The 24,926-nt window shown below is 41.5% G+C and overlaps 1 protein-coding gene across 8 annotated transcripts in view; it reads right to left on the reverse strand.

The window, feature by feature from the left end:
* Window positions 1-11,574: 11,574 nt before the first annotated feature.
* The window catches only part of TLE4 (TLE family member 4, transcriptional corepressor), a 149,138-nt gene continuing 135,786 nt past the window's right edge, over window positions 11,575-24,926 (reverse strand). For all 8 annotated transcript variants that reach the window (XM_035304196.3, XM_035304185.3, XM_035304155.3 and 5 more), the window contains 6 exons: window positions 19,093-19,342; window positions 17,778-18,025; window positions 16,195-16,342; window positions 15,750-15,900; window positions 15,312-15,388; window positions 11,575-13,326 (listed from right to left, as the gene is read on the reverse strand). In XM_035304196.3, the coding sequence (XP_035160087.1) occupies window positions 13,219-13,326; window positions 15,312-15,388; window positions 15,750-15,900; window positions 16,195-16,342; window positions 17,778-18,025; window positions 19,093-19,342 (982 nt within the window). In that variant the 3' untranslated portion in view covers window positions 11,575-13,218. The remainder of the gene's footprint in view (window positions 13,327-15,311; window positions 15,389-15,749; window positions 15,901-16,194; window positions 16,343-17,777; window positions 18,026-19,092; window positions 19,343-24,926) is intronic.

Here is a 24,926-nt window from a genome sequence, read left to right on the forward strand (position 1 = left end):
AAAAAAAAAAAGCCTTTCAGGAAATTTTACCAATTTCAACTCTCATCTACAATATATGAGAATTGAGAATGTCTGTTATCCACTCTTCTCTAACACTGGATTAAAAATAATTGTTGTGGCCAGTTTGATAGGTGAAAAATGCTATTTTGAACTTGTACTCATTCAATTATAAATTCTAATAACAGGCCGGGCGCAGTGGCTCAGACCTGCAATCTCAGCACTTTGGGAGGCCCAGGCAAGTAGATCACTTGAGGTCAGAACTTTGAGACCAGCTTGACCTACATAGTGAAAACCTGTCTCTACTAAAATACAAAAATTAGCTGGGCATAGTGGCAGGTGCCTGTAATCCCAGCTACTTGGGAGGCTGAGGCTGGAAGATCACCTGAACCCAGTAGGTGGAGGTTGCAGTGACCTGAGATTGCAGCACTGCACTCCAGCCTGGGCAACAGAGCAAGACTCCCTCTCAAAAATGAATAAATAATACATAAATTATAAGAACAGAAGTATTCATTTTTAGTCTTTGCTGAATAGTCCATCTGTGTTATTTGGTACATTTTACTCTTAGTTTATAAAAGCCACTTATACATAAAAGTATTAAAACTTTGGTTGTCATATATGCTGCAAGTATTTCATGCAGTTATGTTATCTGCATGGTTGCTGTGCTCTTCTACGTAACAGTCAGTTGAAGGTCAAATAAAGAACTATGATTTCCATACCTTTTTTCAGAAACAGTACTACAATTACTCTTTTAGCGAATTCTCCAAACCAGTAATACCCACTGATTCTTAAGTATCATTGAATTATTTGAATATAATCAGAACATAAACAATGCTTTAAAGTTTTCTTAACTATTTAAAACCTTAGATTTCATTTAACCTTCCAGGGAAAAATGCTGCAGTTGTCCTAACAGAGTTCACTATTTTTGCATGGAGGAAAAGCTCAGGTACCATTAGCAGCTTTGCTCCATCTCGTCAATTTTTCTTCCTTCTTTCTGGCAGGTCAATTTCCTCGGTCCTTTCTTTTCTCCATTATAACTTAAGAAAGTCTTCTTTGTATAATTTACTTCTTAGATGTGAAAAAATCTGGCTGAGCACAGTGGCCCAGCACATTGGGAAGTCAAAGTGGGAGGATCAGTTGGGCCCATGAGTTCAAGACTAGCCTGGGCAACATGGCAAAATCTTGTCCCTACAAAAAGTAGAAAAATTAGCCGGGTGTAATCATGAACACCTACAGTCCTAACTGCTTGGGAGGCTGAGGTGGGAAGCTTGATGGAGCCCAGGAGGTTAAGGCTGCAGTGAGCTGAGATTGCACCATTGCACTCCACCTTGGGTGACAGAGCGAGACCCTGTCTCAAAAAAACCCCCAAAACAAAATAACTATTTAATCAGTCCCAAGAAGTTATGGTTACAAGACTACTAAAGTAACAGGAAAGAAAATCTAAAATCCCTGCATATGGCTAGAAATGATTATAAGTGACCCTGAAAGTCATTGTTGGCTTAATAACAACTTGGAGGGAGGTCAGAACCAAACGTGACAGAAAGAGACCTAGATGATGGATTTCTCTTTTACTGTTGGGTAAAAAAAAGTCAATGAGACCTGAATTACAGGTAATCTGTGTATTAGTTATCTATTGCCATGAAACAAATTACTTCAACACTTAGTATCTTAAAACAGCAAAAATTATCTCATAGTTTTTGTGAGTGAGAAATCCAGAAGCAGTTTAGCCAGGTGGTTGTGGTTCAGGGTTTCCAATGAACCTGCAGTGCCTGAGCTGAGGCTGGAGGCTCCACTTCCAAGCTCGCTCACAGGGCAGCTGGCCAAGCCAAAGTTCCTCATCACAAGAGACTCTCCCCAGGATGCTCACAACAGGGCAGGTGGCTTCCCCAGAGTAAGTGACAGCAGGGGGAAAGAAAGAGACGGCAAAGCCGAAACCGCAGTGTCTTTTATAATCTGGTATAACCTAATATACCATCACTTTTGCCACATCCCACTGGTGAACCAACTCAATCCTGGTACAATGGAGGAGGGCTGCACACAGAGGGGCATCCCGAGGCAGGTTCGTTGACAGCCACCTTTTTTTTTTTTGAGATGGAGTCTCACTGTCGCGCATCATCTCGGTTCACTGCAACCTCTGTCTCCCGGGTTCAAGTGATTCTTCTGCCTCAGCCTCCCAAGTAGCTGGGATTACAGGTGCCACCACGCCCAGCTAAGTTTTGCATTTTTAGTAGAGATGGGGTTTCACCATGTTGGTCAGGCTAGTCTAGAACTCCTGACCTCAGGTAATCTGCCACCCACCTCTGCCTCCCAAAGTGCTGGGATTATAGGCATGAGCCACTGTGCCTGGCCAGGCAGCCATGTTATAGGCTGGTGACTTATTTTAGCCCTGATTTCTTTTCTCTTAGATCTGCCTATCTTATTTCTCAGGATTCTGTCCAAGCCTTTCCTCCCTTCACTACATATATGTGGCCATCTCCTCCATCCCCATGGCAGTATTTCTACGGAAATACAACTGTCACCTCGGCCTAGATGTTCTTCTCATGCCTCTGGACTGAAATTTTCACTTTCATCTGAGACCTCTTCATGTCTATTCTCATGGTAAATGCCATACCCTATCCCTCTCTTATCTCAGAGGATGACACTGCCAGCCATTCAGCTGCCCAAGCCAGACACCTGGACCTAATGCTTGACTTTAATACAGGTGGCCATACACACCTGTTGGTTTGTGTATTTACTTAGGCATTGAAATACGGTCTTTCTTAGAAAGCATTACAGTAAAAACAGAATTTGCCTTTTTAAAACGTTTACCCGCCCCCACTCTGCATTGTTAAAGTTGTGCAACTCTTCTAACCAATCTGCTTGATCATTGTCACATTTTATATGACAACTTTTATTCATATTAGTCAAGTTAATAGTTCCAAGAACAAATATTCATTAAGCTAAGAATTCTGTCTTAGCTTTAGAGGAATGAATCGGGGGAGGACCTCACATTTATTAACACCCCTGTGCCTGCCACTAGCATCACATGGGTTTGTTATGGCCAAAACAAGGGTGGAGGGAGCGAGAGGTCAGCTTTCCATTCTGACATCAGTCATATCTCCCTGGACTGTGGAGGTCTCAGGAAAGATTTTTCAGAAACTAGACATGAGTGGGATTATAGTTTTGCAACGTCCTGAAAAGATAATCCCACTTAAAAACACCCCTAGCTGCCTAATTCTCCTCTAGGGAGCCAATTATGCACTCGTCTAAATAGCTATGAATTCTGCAGTAGTTCTGGCAGCCGCTGTTTTTCACAGAAAAGCAATTCAGACAGTAACTTAACTGGTCCAAGTTCTATGATGAGATCTTAATTAAAACTCTACAGTCATCTCTCTGAATTCCCTGAGTTCCTGGCAATGCGGGGAGAGTCAGCCTTCTTTAATGCAGGTGTGTGACACTGAGCTGTCAGGCCACATAATCAGACTGTCCTCAAACTTGGCCGAGATTAAAATGGCTTTGTGTACCCAGAATTCTGGCAATCAGGATTTCAAGCAACCTGTGTCCTTTGCCTTGAAGCCCATCAATCTATCCTGTGAAGAGGCCCTCCTGTTATCTTAGTGTAATTTTAACATGACTATAAAGAATTATTTAACCACCATGGTTGGGCCTTTATGAGCTCATAAATCAAAACACACAAAAGTAATCAAGGAAAAGCTTCCCTTGTGTGCCATCTATCATACAAGAATGTTGGACATATTACAAAGAACTTATTTTAAAAAAGAAAAGGAAAAAACAAGGCAAAAACAAAATGCACCATTTTCTAAAAAAAAAATTTACACAAAGTTGTGTGTGTTTTAAAAAGCTAACTACATTTTGAAGTTGGAGGAGAAAAAAATAAAACATGATTGGAACATCACCAATCAAAACATTTTAAAGATATTTTTTGATGCTACATGTGTTTTGTTGATGTTTTCATTACCATTAAAATACACAGCGGCTGGGAGCAGTGGCTCACACCTCTAATCCCAGCGCTTTGGGAGGCTGAAGTGGGCAGATCACCTGAGGTCAGGAGTTTGAGACCAGCCAGGCCAACGTGGCAAAACCCCCTCTCTACTAAATATACAAAAATTAGCCGGGCCTGGTAGTACCTGCCTGTAGTCCCAGCTACTTGGGAGGCTGAGGCAGGAGAATTGCTTGAAATTGGGAGTTGGAGGTTACGTGAACCAAGATGGTGTCACTGCACTCCAGCCTGAGTAACAGAGTGAGACTCCATCTCAAAAAACAAATAAACACACACACACACACACACACACACACACACACACACACACACACAGAGCTTTTTGTTTTCTTGAGACAGATTCTTGCTCTTATTGCTCTGGCTGGAGTGCAATGGCATCTAGGCTCACTGCAACCTCTGCCTCCTGGGTTCAAGCAACTCTCCTGCCTCAGCCTCCTGAGCAGCTGGGATTACAGCTATTCGCCAACCATGCCCGGCTAATTTCGTGTATGTTTAGTAGCAACAGGGTGTCACCATATTGGCCAGGCTGGTCTCGAACTCCTGACTTCAGGCGATCCACCCAACTTGGCCTCCCAAAGTGTTGGGATTACAGGCATGAGCCACCATGCCTGGCCACACACAGCTTTTGACAATGTCTTTCATCTAAAGATTAGACAAGTCACATATAAAATAGCATCTAATTAAAAACCAAGCTTCTCAGGGCCAAGGACACACTGTAACAAAGCCCATGCCTTACTTTTTTTTTTTTTTTTTAAAGTATGGATTGGCCGGGCGCGGTAGCTCACGCCTGTAATCCCAGCACTTTGGGAGGCCGAGGTGGGCTGATCACAAGGTCAAGAGATCAAGACCATCCTGGCCAATATGGGGAAACCCCATCTCTACTAAAAAAATACAAAAATTAGCTGGGCATGGTGGCATGTGCCTGTAATCCCAGCTACTCGGGAGGCTGAGGCAGGAGAATTGCTTGAACCCGGGAGGCAGAAGTTGCAGTGAGCTAAGATTGCACCACTGCACTCCAGCCTGGCGCCTGGCAACAGAACAAGACTCTGTCTCAAAAAAAAAAAAAAAAAAAAAAAAAAAAAAAAAAAAGAAGTATGGATTATTTTCTTGGGCATAGTGAAAAAGTAATTTTTAGTGACTGATTAGAGGAGATGCCGAGAACATATGGAAGTACTATGTGGGAGTCAGACAATACAAAACAGGGAACCAAAAGAACATTCTAAATAGCGTCGTCCTAGTCCCTGGGGACAAGAACACGTGCTGACAGTGGGCAGATGCGGAGACACCAGCTCTGGCATCAGAGCAAGCTTCTGTTATTGCCCCTCGATTAAGTGATTAAGTCACTTAATCTCTGTGAATCCGATTCCTCATCTGCAAAATGATGAGGAATCCACTAACCCTTTCAATTCCAAAATAAAAAATTCAGAGAAATCAAGTTTTTTCATGATGCATCTGGGGACAAAACCGACCTAAATGGAGCTGTAGATGTTTATGGCCATTACTTACTCCACTGAACATGAACATTCAGATGTTTTGCCTCAGAAATACGAATGTGCTTCATTATGGGGCACTGCTAAATGGGACATATTTGGTGCACATACACTCTGCATTCCTTGGCTGAGCGAGGTGGCTCAGGCCTGTAATCCCAGACTTTGGGAGGCCAAGGTGGGCGAGCACTTGAGGCCAGGAGTTTGAGACCAGTCTGGTCAACACAGTGAAGCCCTGTCTCTACTAAAAATAGAAAAAAATAGCTGGGCGTGGTGGCAGGCGCCTGTAATCCCAGCTACTTGGGAGGCTGAGGAAAGAGTCCCTTGAGTCTGGGAGGTGGAGGTTTTGCAGTGAGCTGAAATTTGCCACTGCACTCCAGCCTGAGTGACAGAGCGAGACTCTGTCTTAAAAAAATTAACAATAAAAACAATCTGCCTTCCTAAATACATATGGGCTCAAATATTTCAAGTGAGTTTTGAGAATCCACACCTTTATTTCACAGGGTAGTTGTGAGGGCAAAAATGAGATTATGTGAATGAATGAAGCATTTAGCATTGCAGCTGGCATGTGGAAAGTGATAAATCCATTTGTTTTATTAATAATGAAAATACTAATGAAAGCATAGCTGTTACAGAGCACAACCAAAAAATTGTTACCTTGACTTTCTACCATCAGGAAAGTTTATGGCACCTTTTGAAGGGGATTAAAAGTAGAAGAGAGTTCAATACGTTTGAGCAAATTTCAGTCAAAAAGTTTGTTTCAGTTTTTCAAGGAGTAAATGTCAGTTATCTAAAAAATTAAATAACATGCAATTTTTCACTTCCTGAAAATGTCAGATGATGAAGGTAAATTATGATGTGACAAACCTTCACCACGAAAATAAGAACATTTAAAAAAATTTAAATGATGAAACTTTGCAAGCTTGGACAACACCAGATTGCCATATCATATTCTCTCCTGCAGGTCTGTGGTCAGATTATAAATTTAATGAGTCCTGGAAACCTAATGGTGTGAAATATGAAAAAGACACCACAACGCTGTGCTCTGTAATTTGTGCACAAGCAAATCTTTGGCAAGAAAAGTGCACATTCAGACACACACACACACAGACACACACACACTGTGCAAATGCTGTGTGCTGATGTTGGAAGAGCTGAGCTGGAAGTCTTGTTGCTAAGTCTCCTGCTCAAAGTCTATGCTGCATACAAAGCAGGATGTCTGCAAAGCGCAAGCCAATCACCTCACTCGGAGCCTCTCGAGGTAAAAGCAAAGGTGACTCAAAAATGTGTAAGTCTACCCCTCAGGGACTGCAGTTGAATCCTTTCACTTTTAGTCAGCTTGAGTCACCACTAACTTTCTCATTATGGGCACTTAATGCTTTGTTTTAAAGACCATCACTCAGGAACAAGTGTCTGCAAATCAAGGCCCTTGTTCTCAAAGTAACCTTTATAACTTTCTTGTGCCCAGGGGGCTGTTCTTGCCTACACTAAAACCTGGATGCCTAAAGCTGCACCGGTGGTGGTGGGATTACCTTCAGCACCGAAACCATAACTCTGAATTTCGTGACTCAGCCACAAAACGTGAAATCACATTAGCATTAACACTGATTGCCTACTCATAGGAAACATGAAAGGGGCTGTGAATCTCTGGCAGAGATTTAAGAACAAGGTTTCAGTTGACTTCTTCAATTACTCCAGAAACAAAGCCTTGTTTTCACTTATCTGGGAAGGACTGACTTCTGAGAGGGATGTGTTATTCTTGCTAACAGCCTTCCCTGCATTTGGTACATTACCCAAAGTTGACCATAACAGGTGTTTAAGTGAATAGGTGTTTGTTTAAACTCAATTCTTCTAGGGCAAGGGTGTCCAACTGAAGTTCTTCAAGGAATGGGAAGGTTCACTGCTTACTGGTGGTGCATCCTGCTAGTACGTCTCCCAGCCCCTGTTGCTGACCCCTTGAGGAGGAAGAGCACAAGCTCAGTCCGACAGTCTTCTTTCCTGGAGCCCTCATAATCACAATGCCTGCATTTCACCTTTGACTCAGTTTCCACCACTCACTCATTCTCCTGCAACTTCCTAGAGTCCTGGGAATAAAAATTTCCCTAGCTCAACTCATACTTTCTGCCACCTAAGACAGAGCCAGGGTACCAAGTATGGTAATTCCTCTTAGAAGAGGCAGTGGAGGTGTCTAGTAAAGACTGGGCAATGGCCAACTGCTCCTTAGGTCTAGGGAGAAATACAGGGCCATCCAGAAACACTAGGACCTGAGTTTCATTAGATCCTACCTAAACAGGACTGAGAGTCCCAGAATTTTGCTGCCTAAATTCTCAAAACTCAACTACTTCACAAGTACCTTCATGTGTTTATTTTGCTAGACCCAAGTCAAATAAAATGGGACATTTATGAGAGTTTAAATCTTCTTCCAAAATAACCTTCCCAATGTTCTCATCACCCCACAGGGTGAACTTAATGGGCTCCCTGCCTAAGGCAGTCAGAGGCCAAGGGTCTCACACACACAGGGGACATCTACTCACATGCGAGTGGGTATCTGCATTGTACGTACCACGTTCAGTCCACAGTGGGCACACACAGCACAGGAACAAAGAACACAATTTGTGATTGATTTCAGGAGTTTCAAGAGGTTCTGTGATGCTGAAACCAGAAGCCAGTTAATTTGTGTGAAACTGAGGGACAGAGAGCAATGAAGTAGAAGTGTCTTGAACCCTTCATTTCCATTTCTGTTCCAACCTGTCATGCTGGACATAGTATAGAATTCTGGACCACAAGTCCGAAGCCTTGAGCTTGTGCCCCTAGGAGATACGGATTTGGGTAAACACCTTTCTCCTCTGATCCTTGGTGCTCTTGTGTGTAAATTCAGGATTCTAGTGTCCACCATGGCTAGGCCTGCAGTGAGATCAAATGGGATAACTTTCATGAAAACACTTGTGCTCATGATTTTCCTCTGGACTAAAGGCAACCCTGTGGGGAACTCTCTACAGGCCAAATACCTGAAGGCTTAGCTGAGAATTTTCTTTCCCTTAAGACTGGTAAACTAGAGCCTCTCCTGTGAATTCCTATATGGGACCCACAAGATTTGTCACCAGCTGCCAAATATTCAAACTCAACTAAAATGGAAATAGCTTATAAGGTAAGAGTTCTACCTTATGATAGCATCGCTCTTAAGATGCTGTAATACATGAGAGGTTTTCTAATGTGCTCGGGTCATCAAAAATAAGCAATTTCCATTGTTAGTTCTGAATGAAGTTTGAACCTAAAGACAAATAAATGCAGTTAGCTCAAAAGAACGCGGGGTGGTTACAAACTGCTGCCCCAGTGAGAAACTTTTGGGCGCAGGACCCTAGAGCTTGCTGAATGCCTCTCTGCAAGTTGCAGCAGCCAAGTAGCTTTGGATAGAATATGAGCATCGAAGAATTTCAAAGAAATAAATGTTTTTTTGGTACTGACATCTTCATAATTTCATATTGCTTATTCAATGCTAGTCACAAAATCTCAGAACAAATTTCCAAGAAACTATCAAAAATTTCAATGGAAAAATACCTTAACTTGGACATTTTGCTTCTAGGATAGCACAACTGCAAAACTGTCCAGATTGAGGCTTGTCCAGAAGTGGATGAGGTGACAGTTGAGGATATGTTCACGAGGCTAGCATGTGCACAGCACCTCTATCCAGAACGCTACCTCTGGCTGAAGAACATCAGTTTCCCCTGCTTTTGGCTGCAGGAACCCAGAATTTCATGGCTGTGTGTGATGGTTTGAAACCAAGTTTCTGGATATCTCAAGGCTGTGTAATTCCAACCACCTGCAGGTATTCTGAGGCTGCAGCTAAGGTTCCAACATACACTGTTTAGGGTAAGGCTGGATCAGGTGCAGCTCAGTCTATGAAGCCATATTGCTGAAAAGTGGCCCAAAGTGTGGTGTGTATCCATAAATACTCTAAGGTCTTAGAATCTGTCACTCTCCATTTGATCCGCCAGTCTTAGGAAGGTCATGGTGGCTTCTTCACTCTGGGTTTCCCTGGAGTGTCTTTAGAGTTCTGTTCTCTTCTCTCATTGAGAATAGGCTTTCCCTGGTGCAGGGTGATTTCTATCTTTGTTGTTCTTCAGATTCTGCAAGACCACATTTGAAGCAAAAACTAGGGTAAACCTAAGAACCAAGTTTAAGGAAAAAACATTATAATTACATCAAGAACATCAAGACTCTGTGCACATCAAGCCAGGCTTGAGATTTACATATAGACATAAACATTTAATCTGATAATATGTTAGCAATGAGAGGAAATAGATGCCCACTTATTTCAAAAAGTTAAATCTATGCATTCATCTCAGTTTCTTATTCCATCCAACAGCCAAAGTTTTGGATTTCTCTAAAGATAACTAAAGGCATCACAGACTTGACCCATCAGATACCCAACAGGAATTCCAACCCCTTGAGGCAGGCACTGCCTCCTTCTAGAGGTGTAAACACATTGTCCATATATCACACTTTTTGTGTCGGTTATCTTACTCCAAAGCTCTCTCATCTTTTAAACATTTTTAATAAGGATACATATGAATTAGTGGAGGAATACTTTGGGAAGAACTTACACTTCTATGCTCACTACCCTCCTAATCTGCCCAATTCAGCAAACATAACTACTATATAAATGTGGTACTAAGCTGGGCACTAGAGGAGAAAGTTGACACAATCCCTGCTGTGGGGAAGGGGATGCAGTGTTTCCTGTGAGGAGGGGAATCCAAGCTCTCAGTGAAGGCCAGGTGATGCTGCTATCCACACCCTGAGATTGCCACTCTATGAGGGATCGCCAGCTTCTCTCCAAGGCCACCCACAGCTCAGATGTTATTAGGACAATGTGTGCTCCACTGTGTCAGTCCACATGGCCAGCTCTGCTCTGTGCCTTACCTGGGTAACTACCTCCCTCTTTCTCCAGAGGCCACCAGTCTTCCAGTGTATACAGGCATACTCGATGCATTAGTACCTTCCTCAGACTCGCTGTTCCCTTAGGCTTTCTAAATCTTTGGACCATACAGCACACAAGCTGTAAAAAACGTGAGATAATGTGTAGGTGGCTAATATTATATGTGTATATTATATACACATTATACATATGTAACATAAGCCAGTACAGTGCTCTGTACATAGCAGATATTGAATATTATTCCTTCCCAGTCCAACATAAACTTCACCATCTTACCTAGGGACACACCTTTGAAGATGATCACTTACCCTGATTTCCTATGGTTTTTAAATTTTCAGCCAGCCTTGACTGACTTCTGTGTCATCATTTGATGTTAACAACACACGTACTATCACACTTGAAGTGCGGCTTCCAGTCTAATTGATGAATACTGATCTGTACTTAACTCAGTAACTGAAGAGTCCGTATCTTTTACAGATGATCCCTCCAGACTACTGTGAGGCTTATAACCCTGCTACTTAATAGAACCTTAGAATATAGGATTTTTTAAGTCCCAGGACTTTAGAATTCTTAAACCCCTCCTTATACTGAATCTTCATACACCCAACCAGTAGCAGCCCAAGAAGCCTGGTGTAAAGACATCAGCATGTTATGCTAGAAATGCTTCGCAAATTCAAATGGCTGGCAATGGTCTATATGGGCTAACTTAAAGGTGGTGTTGATGTGTGCATTCCAATATGGTATAGCCATTAGCCACATGTGGCTACTTGACACTTGAAATTTAGTTTGTGTGGTAAGTTGGATTTCTAGTTTTATTTAATTTTAATGAAGTTAAAAGAGCCACAAATGGCTAGGGTAACCATATTGAACAGCATAGCTCTAAAGAATCAAGGGTTTGAGGGACATAACCTTTTGACAGGCAGTATTTTTACAAATCAAAGAAGTACTCAGTTGGCACCAACTGGTCACTGTTAACTTCCATCACCTATCCTTTCTAGCTCCTCTCAAGAAAAAACCAAAACAAAAATAGCAACAATGAAAATAACCCACATTACTTTAACAACAGTCTCCCTTGAAAAAAACTAGGCATTTTCAATATACAGGAGTGGCACAGCCAAAGATAAAAAATAAACTAATGTCATCAAGACAAAGAATTAGCAAAATAAGCATACTAGAAGTTATTTATGTTTAATGCTTAAAAGTCTGAATGCACAAACAATCTACCATTATAGAAGTACTGGTGGTCAATACAATGCATTAGAACTATGTACAATGCACAGTTTAGTATCAAAATCTTTCTACACTGTAGAGTTTTACGAAACTGTTAATGACATCAAACACTAAGCACTTAAGACACCATTTTTTTTTCTGCTACCACATTAGGAACGTCAATGGACAGTCCATTTCAACTTGCAGCATCCATCCATTTCTAGTATGAAATTAAGTAATTTTCTACTTATACAATAAAGTATATCTACACGGTTCTTTTGATTTTGATCCATAGCAGCAAAGGCACTGTACATCAGCAGATCCACAGACTTAAAAGATTTTTAAAGCATTCAAACAAAAAATAATAATAAAAAAAGAAGTCACATTTTATAGTTTAACAGCAACAACAACAACATAAAAGGTAACACAATGTTTCTGGCACAATGGAACAGCCTGTGTCCATCTCGGGGACATCCAACTAAGACATGGAAAGAACCGGAGGTAAAGAAAGGAAGTCCTCATCCCAGGAGAGTCCGTTCTTTGTGTTTTTCAGAGGGAGGTCTCTGCAAACCCTCCTCTGCTGTCCTTGTTTTGTAAAAGACTTGACTTGCACTGCAGTGGGAGTCCTTCCCATAACTGTGCAGCTCCCAAAGAATATGCCACAAAATAATCCATAATTTCTCATAACAAAACTGACTAAAGATATAGATATATATGTATATATGTACATATATACATATATAGATATATATATATCTCCTTTTGCAAAGAAACGTGGCAAAGATATCCAGAAGGGATTAAGTTCTCTCTTTGAGGCCAAATTTAATTTGTTCATCTGTCTATAATACAATAAAAAAAGGAACTAAAAACATATTACAAAGATACTTGTCAACAAGTCAAAAAAAGAGTCCAATAACTTTGACTGAATATAATCTAAAGCTATAGATATATTGGTTAACGTTGTCTAAATAGACCCAAATGAGTATGAGTTGACCTGTTATGTTAATTGTTCAGCCAAATTTCCAAAGGTCTTTAAAAGATGTAGAAAACAAAAACAAAAAACCTAATAACAACACAGCAACATATTGCTTCCATGTGTAATTATACATTTCACATCTCTATACAGTCATTAGTCTACACTTAGTGACATTTTAAATCAATTATTTTAAACCTTCCTTTCCCCTCCTTTGCCAAAAAAAGGGGGGGAGGGGTATCAAATACAACGCACCTTCATTATCAATGCAGGAGCAGACAGCTTTATTTAGTCAGTCATTGTTAGAAAGCCTTCTTTAAACAAAATAAATATATTACAGATATAATACATAATTAAAGATTCTGTTCACTGTTAAGTATGCTTATTCCATGTTCTTCCAAGTAGATAGCTGAAGATTTGGTATCACAGGTTTTCAATGACTATTCACAATTCAATAGCAAGTGGGAAGTGAGGTTAAGAAAGGGGATTAAACTCCACAACTGCAATGAGTATCTGAAATCCTTGGTTTTAGATGCGGGGATAGGGGGTGAACAAAATGGATGACAGAGCAAAGTGCTACAAGGAGGAGGAGTCCAGTCTGCATGAAGATTTGTCCTTAATAAATAACTTCATAAACCGTGGCCTTCTTATCCCCAGAGCCAGTAACAATGTATTTGTCATCCACAGAGATGTCACAGCTAAGCACCGAAGAGGATTCTTTGGACTAGGAAACAAACATATAATCAGAAATGTTAAATACTGAAAGAAAATCCCATGAGTATGGAGGACTTGGAATAAATGCAAATGTTTAATGTGCTCCTTGACCAAACAGGAGCTCCAGTCAAGGAAAGGTGGTCATGCACAGAGCTGCTTTTTTTCTTTTTAATGAGATAGGGTCTCCCTCAGTTGCCCAGGCCAGAATGCAGTGGTGTGATCATGGCTCACTGTATGCAGCCTCAACCTTCTGAGCTCAAACAATCCTCCCACCTTAGCCTCCTAAGTTGCTGGGACTACAACATTGGTGTGTCCCATCACACCTAATTTTTGTAACATTTTTGTAGAGATAGGGTCTCATTAAGTTGCCCAGGTTGGTCTTGAACTCCTGGGCTCAAACGATTCTCCTGCCTTGGCCTCCCAAATTATGCCTGAGATTACAGGCATGAGCAATCACGTGGCACTTTCTCAAAATGGCAGAGCTGGATTGGATCCACCCTTGCTAACACCCCACCAGGTCAGTCAGGAGGCTTCTGCCCTGGGGACATCAGACAAGCCAATGGTATGAGCATCTCTGTAGGCAAAGCAAGACCTTATTTCAAATCCTATTCTACAGTTGGGGGGCGGTGTTATTGGCATAAAAAACCCTCAACTTTAAACACATGGCTTGGAGTTAGGTTGAGCTGTGGAACACTGCGGAGGTCACTTAACCGGTTGGCACCTCAGCTTCCTTAAAATAGCATAACAGGTAGACATTTTACCTGTCTACCACCTCAGAGGGATACAGTAGAGTTCAGTGAGATCAGATATGAGAAATGGCACTGAAAACACTACATTAAAAAAAAAAAAAAAGAATGTAAAAATATTCCTAGGAAAAAGCCTAATGTCCCCACTGTAAAAATGTAACACAAATTTACAAAAGGGGAGAGGTTCAACAGTTGCAAAAAAAAAAAAACCTACCATAGAGTTTTGTATACCATATTCAACTATAGTATGAGGAATTCAATGTTAACTTTTAACTAAATTGTGCTCATTTAAAATGAAAACAACACAGGATTTTTAACCAGGAGTCTGAATACTTTACTTAAAGACATGGTACTAATGCTTACTATAAAAGATGTACTCTAAAAAAAAAATTTTTTTTTAAAGTGCAGTTGAGACTATCTAACAATTGGTAATCCATGATACGAAAAATGCTGTATCAAAGTATAAGCTTCTTGATTGTAGCAATGGGCTTTTTTTGTCCTACTGATTATCTTCCATACTATTTTGGAGTTGATGGAATTAATCTACTTTATGATGACTTAATATCGCTTGGTCAAGAAAACTGCAAGTCTATTATATTACTTCTAAAAAAGAATACTAGAAAATAACATCCTAAATATAGAAGGTTAATAAAGGCAAGTCTTTCAACTTGCCTATGAAATTCTCACATACCAGTAGGAGAGGAGGAGAGAGTGTGTGTGCACACGTGCATGTGTGTGTACTATGTCTACAATTTGGTCCTTCTACAATAATTTCACAAGCTATACAAAGTTCCACCGAGTCAATAGGAAGGACAAAAGTTTATAAAACTGATCTTTTATCAAACTGTTCGATAACACTCCTCTTTGGAAAAAATAAAATAACTAATACTACTTACCTAGAGTATATTTAAGCAAAATGTTTAACTTTAAAACTAAAAATTAAAAAAGATATACCTGTACAAAATTCTCAGAATACAAACCTCTACTCCAAAAAGGGACTGATGATGAAGAAACAGTGAGCAGTGAATCAGGCACAGTGCTGCCTCTGGGCTCAGAACACGGGGGACTATCCTCAGCTCCATGGCTTGTGCTATGACAACCTCCCCTTGGACACAGTTTCCTTCTCTGTACAATGTGAATAATGCTAGCTCCGCCCTCCCAGGATACTTCTGCACATTATTAATCTGAGAGAATGTGCAGAGAGTTTGAGTAAATAAGCATAAGTGGTAGTTAACAAGTTCCACGTTACCTGGAATATACTGGCCCCATAAGGTGTTCTCCAGGCATTCAGAAGGTTGTCCTTTCCAGTGCTTACAAACCATTTGCCTACAGGTAAAAGGTTTTGAAAAAGACAATGTTTGTATTACTTTGTCAGACACCAAGCTACGCATTACAGAACATCAAACTATTCACAGAAGACTCAGCCATTTGTAAAAAAAAAAACAACTTACTTTCATGTCAAAAATAAAGCCTGTCTTTTTGGATTTAATGAGAGTCATTAATCGTTAAGGTTAAAGTGGATTAATGCCAGAAAATGACATGATGTTGGGGAAGCAGACATGTAACAAGAAGTAACAGAATTCTGAAGAAGGGCACGGTAATGAACTCAAGGGTCCAACTTGGAAATAAAAACATAGGAAGGGGGAGGAAGCAATTCTTGTTGAATGGACAAAAGGTGCTTGCTTACCACAGTGGGCAAACTTGAGCGACAGCACACAGCTCTCGTGAAGATGTAGTTGGTATTTGTCTGGCTTGGTGACATGCAAAACTTCCACATTGCTGTTCTCCATCCCCACTGCCAGCCACTCTCCAGTTGGGCAGTAGCCCAGAGAAAAGATCTAGAATTAAAACAGGTGATGGTGACAGTGGCCACAGTGGACATGCTTTTTCTTATCTGGGAGGTACTATCTCTTCTACAGATAATACTTAAATTATGAAGAGAATCAAGATAATTTGAATTGTACAGGGGAAAACCAAAGTCAAATGGGTAATTTCAAAGTAATGAGTCCCCAAAGTGATTAATCCAGAGTCAAAAGTGACAGCATCACATGCTAAGTGAACTGCCTCTTCTTTCAGTAGGTAATATGTTCCATAAAACCATACCTTTAAAATGCCTCAGCCACAGATTATACCTGGGAGGTGAAGTCGTGCTGCTGCAGCTGCCGCCCCTCGCGCAGGTCCCAGGACCTGACCGTGTTGTCCAAACCGCCCGTCCAGAGCTTGGTGCCATCATTAGAAATGTCAATACAGCTGGCTCCGTCTGTGTGGCCCTGGAATTGCCTGAAAATGTCAAAATGGAGGGAAAGGGCTTGAAAAGTTAGCTTTTAGTTCAACTCAATTTAGAATTCCTTGATGATTTAATTTCAATGCAGGCCTTATTTACAGATTTCATTTTGGTTTGTTACGGTTTCTAATTATTCAAAGTAATGACAAAACATATACAAAGAGATGAAAGTGTAACTAAAATGCCAAATCTCCTGTACTTTTTGCTCAGTTTTGAATACTTAGGAATTCGTCAAATTACTTTTTCATGAAAACATGATTGATATTACTAATGGAAAAAAAAATCTCTAACTGAAATTAACAAAGGAAAACACGCCTACACATCTATAAACTAATCAAAGATATATTCTGAGACCTACTCTATCACTATGATATGAAGGAAAGAGAATTTAATTTTCCCTTTTAGAAAGGACTGGAGATGGCACAGGGAGCCACAGAACTAGTCCTGCCAGTGAGCAGCAATGTGCCTGTGGGCAGCTGTGCAAGACAGAAAGCCAGGCTCTCAAGTCAGGCACCTGGCAAGACACTCAGTATGAATGACTGGCCCCAGAGTCACTCATTGCAAAACGTACCAAGGTCACCGGGAGGAAAAGGGGTTAGAAGCTGCTTCTTATAAAAGCCTGCCTGATAAGCAATGAAAGTGATGATTTACTTTTTTTTGGAATCTATAGGTTTCAATCCTTTGAAATAACAGATAGTAAAGCCCTCTTCTTTTTACATACCTGACTTGGAGTTACGTCTGATTACAAACTTTTCATACCCTTTAGCTGATCATTCTGCTTCCTTGCTAATATCTTAGGTATTGACATCTAGAGACTTGCTGCAGAGCTTTTCACATCTACTAACACCAAATCCCTTCCATCTCATTTGTAAAGTTATGTCTATCCAACCTCAAAGGTGGGACAACAGATCATCTAGACCATTTCAGAGTGAGTTACACCCAATATAGTGCATACGCCCATGGGAGTTGTTAAATAGCTGCTGAAGGAATGAACCTGTTAGATGTGTATGGCATTCAAGACAGTACCATACACTGCGAATCTTCTCAATGAGGCTCTATCAACAACAATGGTTTGTTAGCAAGCACAGACAGCCAATTACAGATGTCTAATGAGCTCATGAGGTCATGAAAACCTTATGCACATTAATTATGTCAAACTGACCTTATTTTGTTAAAACAATTTGGTGATGCACTAGTATAATGTCAAACAAAAAAAAACATTTTATGAAGTTCAAGTAGCACAGGAAGCAAGATTTTTACACTGATAATTTGTTTTAATATCTTAAAATGGACCTGTTCTGAACAATTTTTAGTAAGATAACTGTATCTCTTCTCTCTCTCTCACACACACATACCCCCATACCTACATACACAGCACATTGGCACAATCGGCTCCTCCTCACAGCCTGGTAATGGATCCTGCTAACCTACCTCACCAAGGTCTGGTTGTGCAGATCCCACACAGCAATGTTGCCGTCACTGCAGCATGAGAAGCAGACCTTGGAATCGGGGCTGATGGCCAGGGCATAGCAGGCAGGGGCCGAGGACGTCAGCTCTGCTTTGATGCGTGGGGTCGGAGCTGCCAGGTCCCAAATGGACAAGGTACTGGCTTCCCCTCCAACAATTAGGGTGCGACCATCAGGGAGCAATCTGCAGGAACGGATGTAGTTATCCCTATTCTGCAGAGACAAAAACCATCAAGAGATTACTCATGAGGAAAGGAAAACAGCATTAACATGAGAGCAGAAATCCATAAAAGTATTGTGTTCCCCCCTGGTTTAATGAGCCATTTATACTTATGACAATGATAAAGTGTATTAATGCTAGAAAATTACATGAAATTAGGGAAGTACTTAAACTTGATCTACAAAATTTATTACTGAGATATTTAATCTTAATTAGCATCAAAATGCAAAGCTCTGGACTCACTCCCACCACCACCAAATTAACCAACTGCTTCTATCATTTGCAATACAGATACACAGATACACACATACAGTAACACAGGAGCTCTCACAGTCTTGGAGTATGCAAACTTGGAATCTTGGTAGACTTAGGCTCAGTTTTGCTGTTGAAAGGTCCTGCTACTGATGCCAAGAAAGTTTTAGGGGTAGATCCCTGGCGGTGTGTTCCTTTTGCCTGGCCCTGAATTACATGACTGAAGGGTATCATGCCTTTGACGAAGCTGCGCCAGAGGCAAGACTTGATCAAGGAGTATTAAGTAACAGGAAAAAAGTTCCTCCCAACTCATGAGGTTTCAGGAATCTTTTATTATGTTCAACTGATTAAGCCTCATGCTATAGCAAAAATTCTACTAAACTGACGTTTCCTAAGTAACTGAAGGACAAAGGCCAGTGAAGCAGCTGGAGGACTATCTAGTATTTACCACATGAGGTAGTAAGTTACTCTTTACATGTGACAGACGATGATATTCAGATGCATGCTCATATCACTGAATAGGCTCTTAGTTTGCTTAATCATCAGAGAGGAAAACAAGTGATTTGCCTTTTCCCATGGGAGGCAGAGTTAATGATCAGTGTGGTGCACATGCCACAAGTGAAGACTAGATCACTGTGCCTCTAGGAAGCAAAAGACACACCTCCAAGTGAAAGACTGCAGTCCACTGAAGAGCAACTATTCACCTGGGATCAATACTGTGTGGTGCTACTCATACATGCAGATCTCTCATCATCCTCTGCTGTTTTCTGAATGAAAGTCTAAGTCTTGTTCATCCATGTTCACTCACCAGACAGTCGAGCTGGGAGACAGGACTCTTATTGCCAGGGTGGCTGATGTCCCAGACCTTGACGCAGCCCTTCCCGCCCGTGTACACGTGTCTCGTGGGGTTGCTGATGGTCACCGCACACACCACCTCCCCATGGTTGAGGGTGTTGATCTGGCGAGCGTGCCGGGGTATTCCGGGTCCGATGAGGGCGTCGGGGGGAAAAGGGACAGGCTGCATTTGACCGTCTGCGCTAACGTGGAAGGAGTAAGCCCTAAGGCAATGAAGAGGAACAAACAAAGAGGGGAATGTAAAGAAAGTTTAGTGTAACTAAACTTAACTGTTTAGTGTAATGAGATGAGAAATAAAACACCTTCAGTGCCACCATGATTTACAAACAAATCGAATTTACGCATACAGTGTAAAGAACATAATTTCAGAATCATACAGCTAGGCTGCTACAGGGCCAGATCTCAGGATGTCTCTGTACAAGCTGCTATGGGACATAGGTAGTTATTTAGAATCTCTAAACTGCAGTGCTAATCTCTAAAATAAAGAGAACACTACCTATACCTCACAGAATTAAATGAGATAACCAACATTGAGTGCAGTATCCACCTTTCAGGGATGCTCTATAAACTTGCACTGCCTTTTCTTGTGGATGAATCAGAGGCCTGTGATGAGACCTTGCCTATAGATCAATTCATTCCAGGCAAGGGACTTACTAAGGGAGATGAGTGGGTCAAAATCAGGAAGCTTTAAGGAGTTAAGAGTCTCTAGGCTTAGATGTTGAAAGGACAGATGTGCCAAAAAAAAAAAAAAAAGAGAGAGATAAAGCCCTATTTTAAAACCTTGATCAGACTTGACAATCAGAAATCCTAGTAAATCCAAATGGAATGAGAACCTAAAAAAGCGTCCTGACAGTCCTGAAGGCCCACCTGTGAGTATCTCTAGGCAGTTCATCTCTAGCTCATTTCCAGGGAAAGCCCCTCGGGTGGTGAAAGCATTTGGTTGTAAAATGCAACTGAAGTTACAGCAACAACAGACTCTTTTATTTTTAGGGCACTGAAGTCAGGAAGGGACAAGAGAGGCTGCTGTGATGCATGTTAGGATTTCTGAAGCAGAAGACGCCAGTGGCAGGCAGGAGGCAGCTGGGACTACCTTGGGGACTATGATAGGCAACAGCCCATTTTGGAAAAGATGCTGTTCTATTTGAGCACGGAGCTTGGGAATCTGCTTTGCTTATGGAAAGTAGTTTCCAAAAGACACAACAAGGGAAAGCACTTGTGGGTAGGATAGGGAGCTGGACCAAACTGCGGGGAGTTGTAGAATTACAACCGTTTATCACTCCTTAATGCCAAAATTTACAGGCTGGCCACATTCATCATAATTCAGTCCATTATCGAAGAGGCCTCAACTACCTGAATGTTCTAAGAAAAAATGAAGCACACATTATGGCTGTGGAAGATGAAAGCACCAGACAGTGGTGGGCTTTTACTTTCTCTGCAGACTAGGGAGTGTTGCAGAACATAGTATGTGAGACCTGCTGGAGTGGAAGGAGGTGGGAAGCTAGGAAGCCAATCTTGCATCAAATCAACAGGACTTGGAGATACTCTGGATGGGTGACCTGAGACAGAGATGCTAAAGAAAACTCTATGGTTTAGAACCTGGGTGACTAGGTAGACCGCACTACCTTGTGAAGATGACAGGGAAGCATAACTCAAGGGTACACCTGTAGGGAGGTAAAGAATTTGGTTTTCTTGAACTTCAGGGCAGAAATCCAAGCAGCTGTGATTCAGAAGAGAGGTCAGGTTAGAATCATCCATGAAGAAGTGATGGCTGAAAGTAAGGGGGCGGAAAGAATCCCAGAGCACATTCTGTAGTGAGAAGCAGACTACATACAGAATCCCAAATAATGTGGACATTTAAGGAATTTCCAGCCATAGTAGTCAGGGAAGTAAATTGTTAGGAGAGATAATAAAGTAGAAAGGGGGAGAGGATGTTCAGTCACATGACAATTTACTAAGATTCATTCACTGAACACGTATTTCTTCAGTATCCCACTGTGCCAAGCATATTATGGTAAGAATGAAGAAAGAAAGAAACCCACATACCTTCTTTCCCTGAAATTATAGCCTGAGGGTCACATTCATTAGTGAGATATGCACATAAATAACTATCAAAATGTCAGATGGTCAGTGTGATGAACAATGCAAGTCCTGGTAGTCTAGGAACTTAACAGAATGAAAAGGAGAGGGAAAATGGCAACGGGGCTGCAATATAAAGAGTGGGTACGAATTGTCTGAAGATGATTAGGAGTATGGCAAATATGAAGGCCAGAGGAAGGGAGCATGCTAATTATTCATTTATTCAGCAAATATTTCCTAAGTGCCTCACATGTTCTAGGTACTCTCAGGTGCTGGGGAATCAGAGGTGAACGATACTGACAAAGTACCTATCCTTACACTCGTCTACATCCTAGAGGGGAAAACAGGTAACAGATAAATAAGTAGCCTCAAACAGTGGAAAACACCATTGAATATACAGACACAGTTTCAGATAAAAGAGAGTAGGGCTGCACAGGGTTGCAGTTGGTGGCCCTCTCTGAAGAGGCAGCATATGGGCTGAGAGCTGAAGGAAGGACACAGGCCTTGCAAATAAGTAATGGGGAGTGTGCCAAGCAGAGGGAACAGCAAATGCAAAGGCCTTGACCAGAACTAAGCAGAGACCAGAGTGCATTCAGTGGAGAGCATATAGGATGTAAGGGTGAAGGGCCAAGCACGCCAAACTAAAAAGGGCCATGTAGGCTGTGAGGAGTACAGATATGACCGAGTAGATCAGGAAGCCACTGAAGACTTGTGCAAGAACAGTGACATGACTCCGTTAACGTTTGCAAATGATCTGGTTGCTGGGTGAAGAATAGACTGTAGGGGGCAAAATGAAAGACAGCTAGTCAGGGGATCACATCGTAATCTAGGGAACAAGCAGTGGCTCGAGCCTGGGAGACAGTGGCAAGTTGGAAACAGGACGTGGAGCACTCGGGCTGAGCGGAGGCACAGAGGGTGGTACTGGATGGGATGCTTAGAATCTGGAAGTGACACAGGGGTAATGACAAGCTCTTGTGAACCTGTAAATACAGGTGAAGAGAGCAGATGTTCACTAGAGATGAGGGGGTCCAAGAATCATCATGAAGATACTGGGGGGCTGTCTTTGTAGATACCAGAGTCAGCCAGGATTATGGCAGCTTCCGGGTGATGGAAGACTCTTGGCCATGTGTCAAGTCTCTAATACACTGGGAAATATTCACAACAAGGTGGCGGAGCGGGCAGTCCAAAGGCACCAGCCTAAAAGGAGCAAGGTTTTCACAATCAGGTAGAGAAGTTCTGTTCTTGGGGAGGCTGGGGAAGTGGCGGCAACCATGGCCGTTATTAACCCCATTGCTGGTGCTGAGGTCAGTGAATAGGGCTGCAAGTGAAGGGATGACCTCAGGAGATGACCAAATTTCAGTTCAGATAAGAACGCGGCGGTAATGCTCATGAAAGGCAGAGGTTCTGAGGGGTGATGACCAAGAAAAAGGCTAACTGATTTAGCAATTAAGAGGTCATAAAGACTAAATCTTAAAGGAAGGGAAACGAAGATTATTTCAAGTTTAGATGGTGTTATACATTCTTAATAATAATTTATTAGAGACGTCATCCCATTCTCTAGAATCACTAAATGGTTTTTAAAGAGCACTGAGACTTTAAATAGTTAAGAAATCAGGCACACAATTTCCTTCAAAGTCTTCAACAGGACGGTCTTCACCTCAACCACAACCACTCTATGAGCAGAGCACCTACTATGTTCCTGGAAAGAGTCCTTTCAAAGAGTCCAGATGAATTTCACCAGCCTGCTTTCACTGACATTAACGTGGCCCTCTCTTGGCTATTAGTAACATAGAAGGCACTCAGAACTGGAAAAAAGAAAGCTGTAGTACATGCTTATTATCAGATGTCGGTAAACTCTTTGACTGTAACCAACAAAGAGTCCTGGAATGTAAGGAAAGTCAACATTGCTAGAAATCAGAGAAACCCAGGCCAAAGGACTATTCTTTTTTATCTAATTTAACTCACGAATGTGTTAAGTGCCTCCTATCCCTATACTCTGATGTGAACATCATGCTCAGGATACAAAATTAGGAAATGCACCTGGTGTGGCCCACAAGTGACTAAAAATCTAGTTAGCAGAATGACAGAAAAGTACAGAAGTGAATACAATATCAGGTCACATTCTAATGGAAAGTATTCTGAAATGTTTTGAGAAGGAAGAATAGAACTTATGTTTCATGAGAGGGAGACATGGTATTAGAGATGGGTTTTTAAAGAATGAAAAGATATCCTCAAGTAAAGAGAAAGATGGAAAAAAATTTTCTGCAAGAATAGCAGAGCACAATGATTCCAAAAGGATGAGGTAAAATGATCTGGGAAATCCCTGAATTGGTTTTAATCCAGGAATTCATTCATTCAACAATAACCCCACAGTAGGCAGAGAGAGAAACTGGTCAAGCACAGTCTGACAAAACATACCAGATCTCTATCTCTATATAACTGAATCAACGTAATGCTGTAAAAGGGAAGGACCAGAATGCTAGCCTGAGACCTTCCCAGAATTGACTGAAGGGTTTTTTGAGGGATAGAGGGTGTGTGCCATTATTGGGCAAAGCCATTCATAAAATAAACTTGGTAGTAAGTAGTAGGATAGACAGGAGGAATTAAAATCAATTATTTTTGCTGGGCATGGTAGCTCAGGCTTGTAATCCCAGCACTTTGGGAGGTGGAGGGTGATGGAGCACTTAAGGCCAGGAGTTCGAGACCAGTCTGGCCAATATGGTGAAACCTTGTGTCTACTAAAAATAAAAAAAAATAGCCAGGTGTGGTGGCACATGTGCCTGTAATCCCAGCTGCTCAGGAGGCTGAGGCATGTGAATCGTATGAACCCAGGGGGTGGAGGTCGCAGTGAGCCAAGATCGTGCCACTGCACTCCAGCCTGGGTGACAGACTGAGACTGTCTCAAACAAACAATAACAACAACAACAACAACAACAACAATTATTCCAACAATTTCAGAAAGAGGTACTGCGAGGCCTGAACTAGGAAAGGGCAAGGATGACAAGTTAGAAGGTACAGTGGATACAAAATCCCCTAGGACTGAATTGATAAGATGTGAGGAGGGAGCTAGAGTAACTGAGTTTTTACCTCAGAAAAAAAGAACCAAGGAGGACCTAATTTACAGAAGTACTTTCTGAATATAATGAATTTGTGATGCAAGTAACATACACTCAAGATCCCTAGCTAAGATGCCTAACAAATAACTAGAATGCAGGGCTGGAGGGAGAAGGTGCAGGGAGTCAGAGAAACAGAGTGACCTGAACTCCCCTCAACAGGTACACACACACACACACACACACACACACACACACACACACCAGGTCAAGATGCTACGAGCAAAGAGTGGCTCTCCAACAAACATGGCGATGAAAACAAGAGACAGTTAAGAAAATGCTAGGCTTGGACTTTCTGACATAACTACACTTTGAACAATCCAAATACTTGCAATTTGCTTTGTTAAAAACGTGCGTCAAAGTTGTTATATATGGATTATCATCTTCATAAAGACCCAGCATATTTAAAAAAGGCTTTCCCACCTTGTGCTCATTTCCTCTCTGAGGCCCAGTTCTGCTGTGCTCATCTCTCACGCGCATAATATCCTCTCCACATTTCCAATGTGTCACAAGATGGCATTTGCACTTGAGGTCACAATTAGAAGTCTGGTTATTGTATTTTACATTGACGTATGATAGTAAGCTCAGTTCTAAGTAG

This window comes from Callithrix jacchus, chromosome 1 (genome assembly GCF_049354715.1).
Source record: "Callithrix jacchus isolate 240 chromosome 1, calJac240_pri, whole genome shotgun sequence".
NCBI classification, from domain to species: Eukaryota; Metazoa; Chordata; class Mammalia; order Primates; family Cebidae; genus Callithrix; species Callithrix jacchus.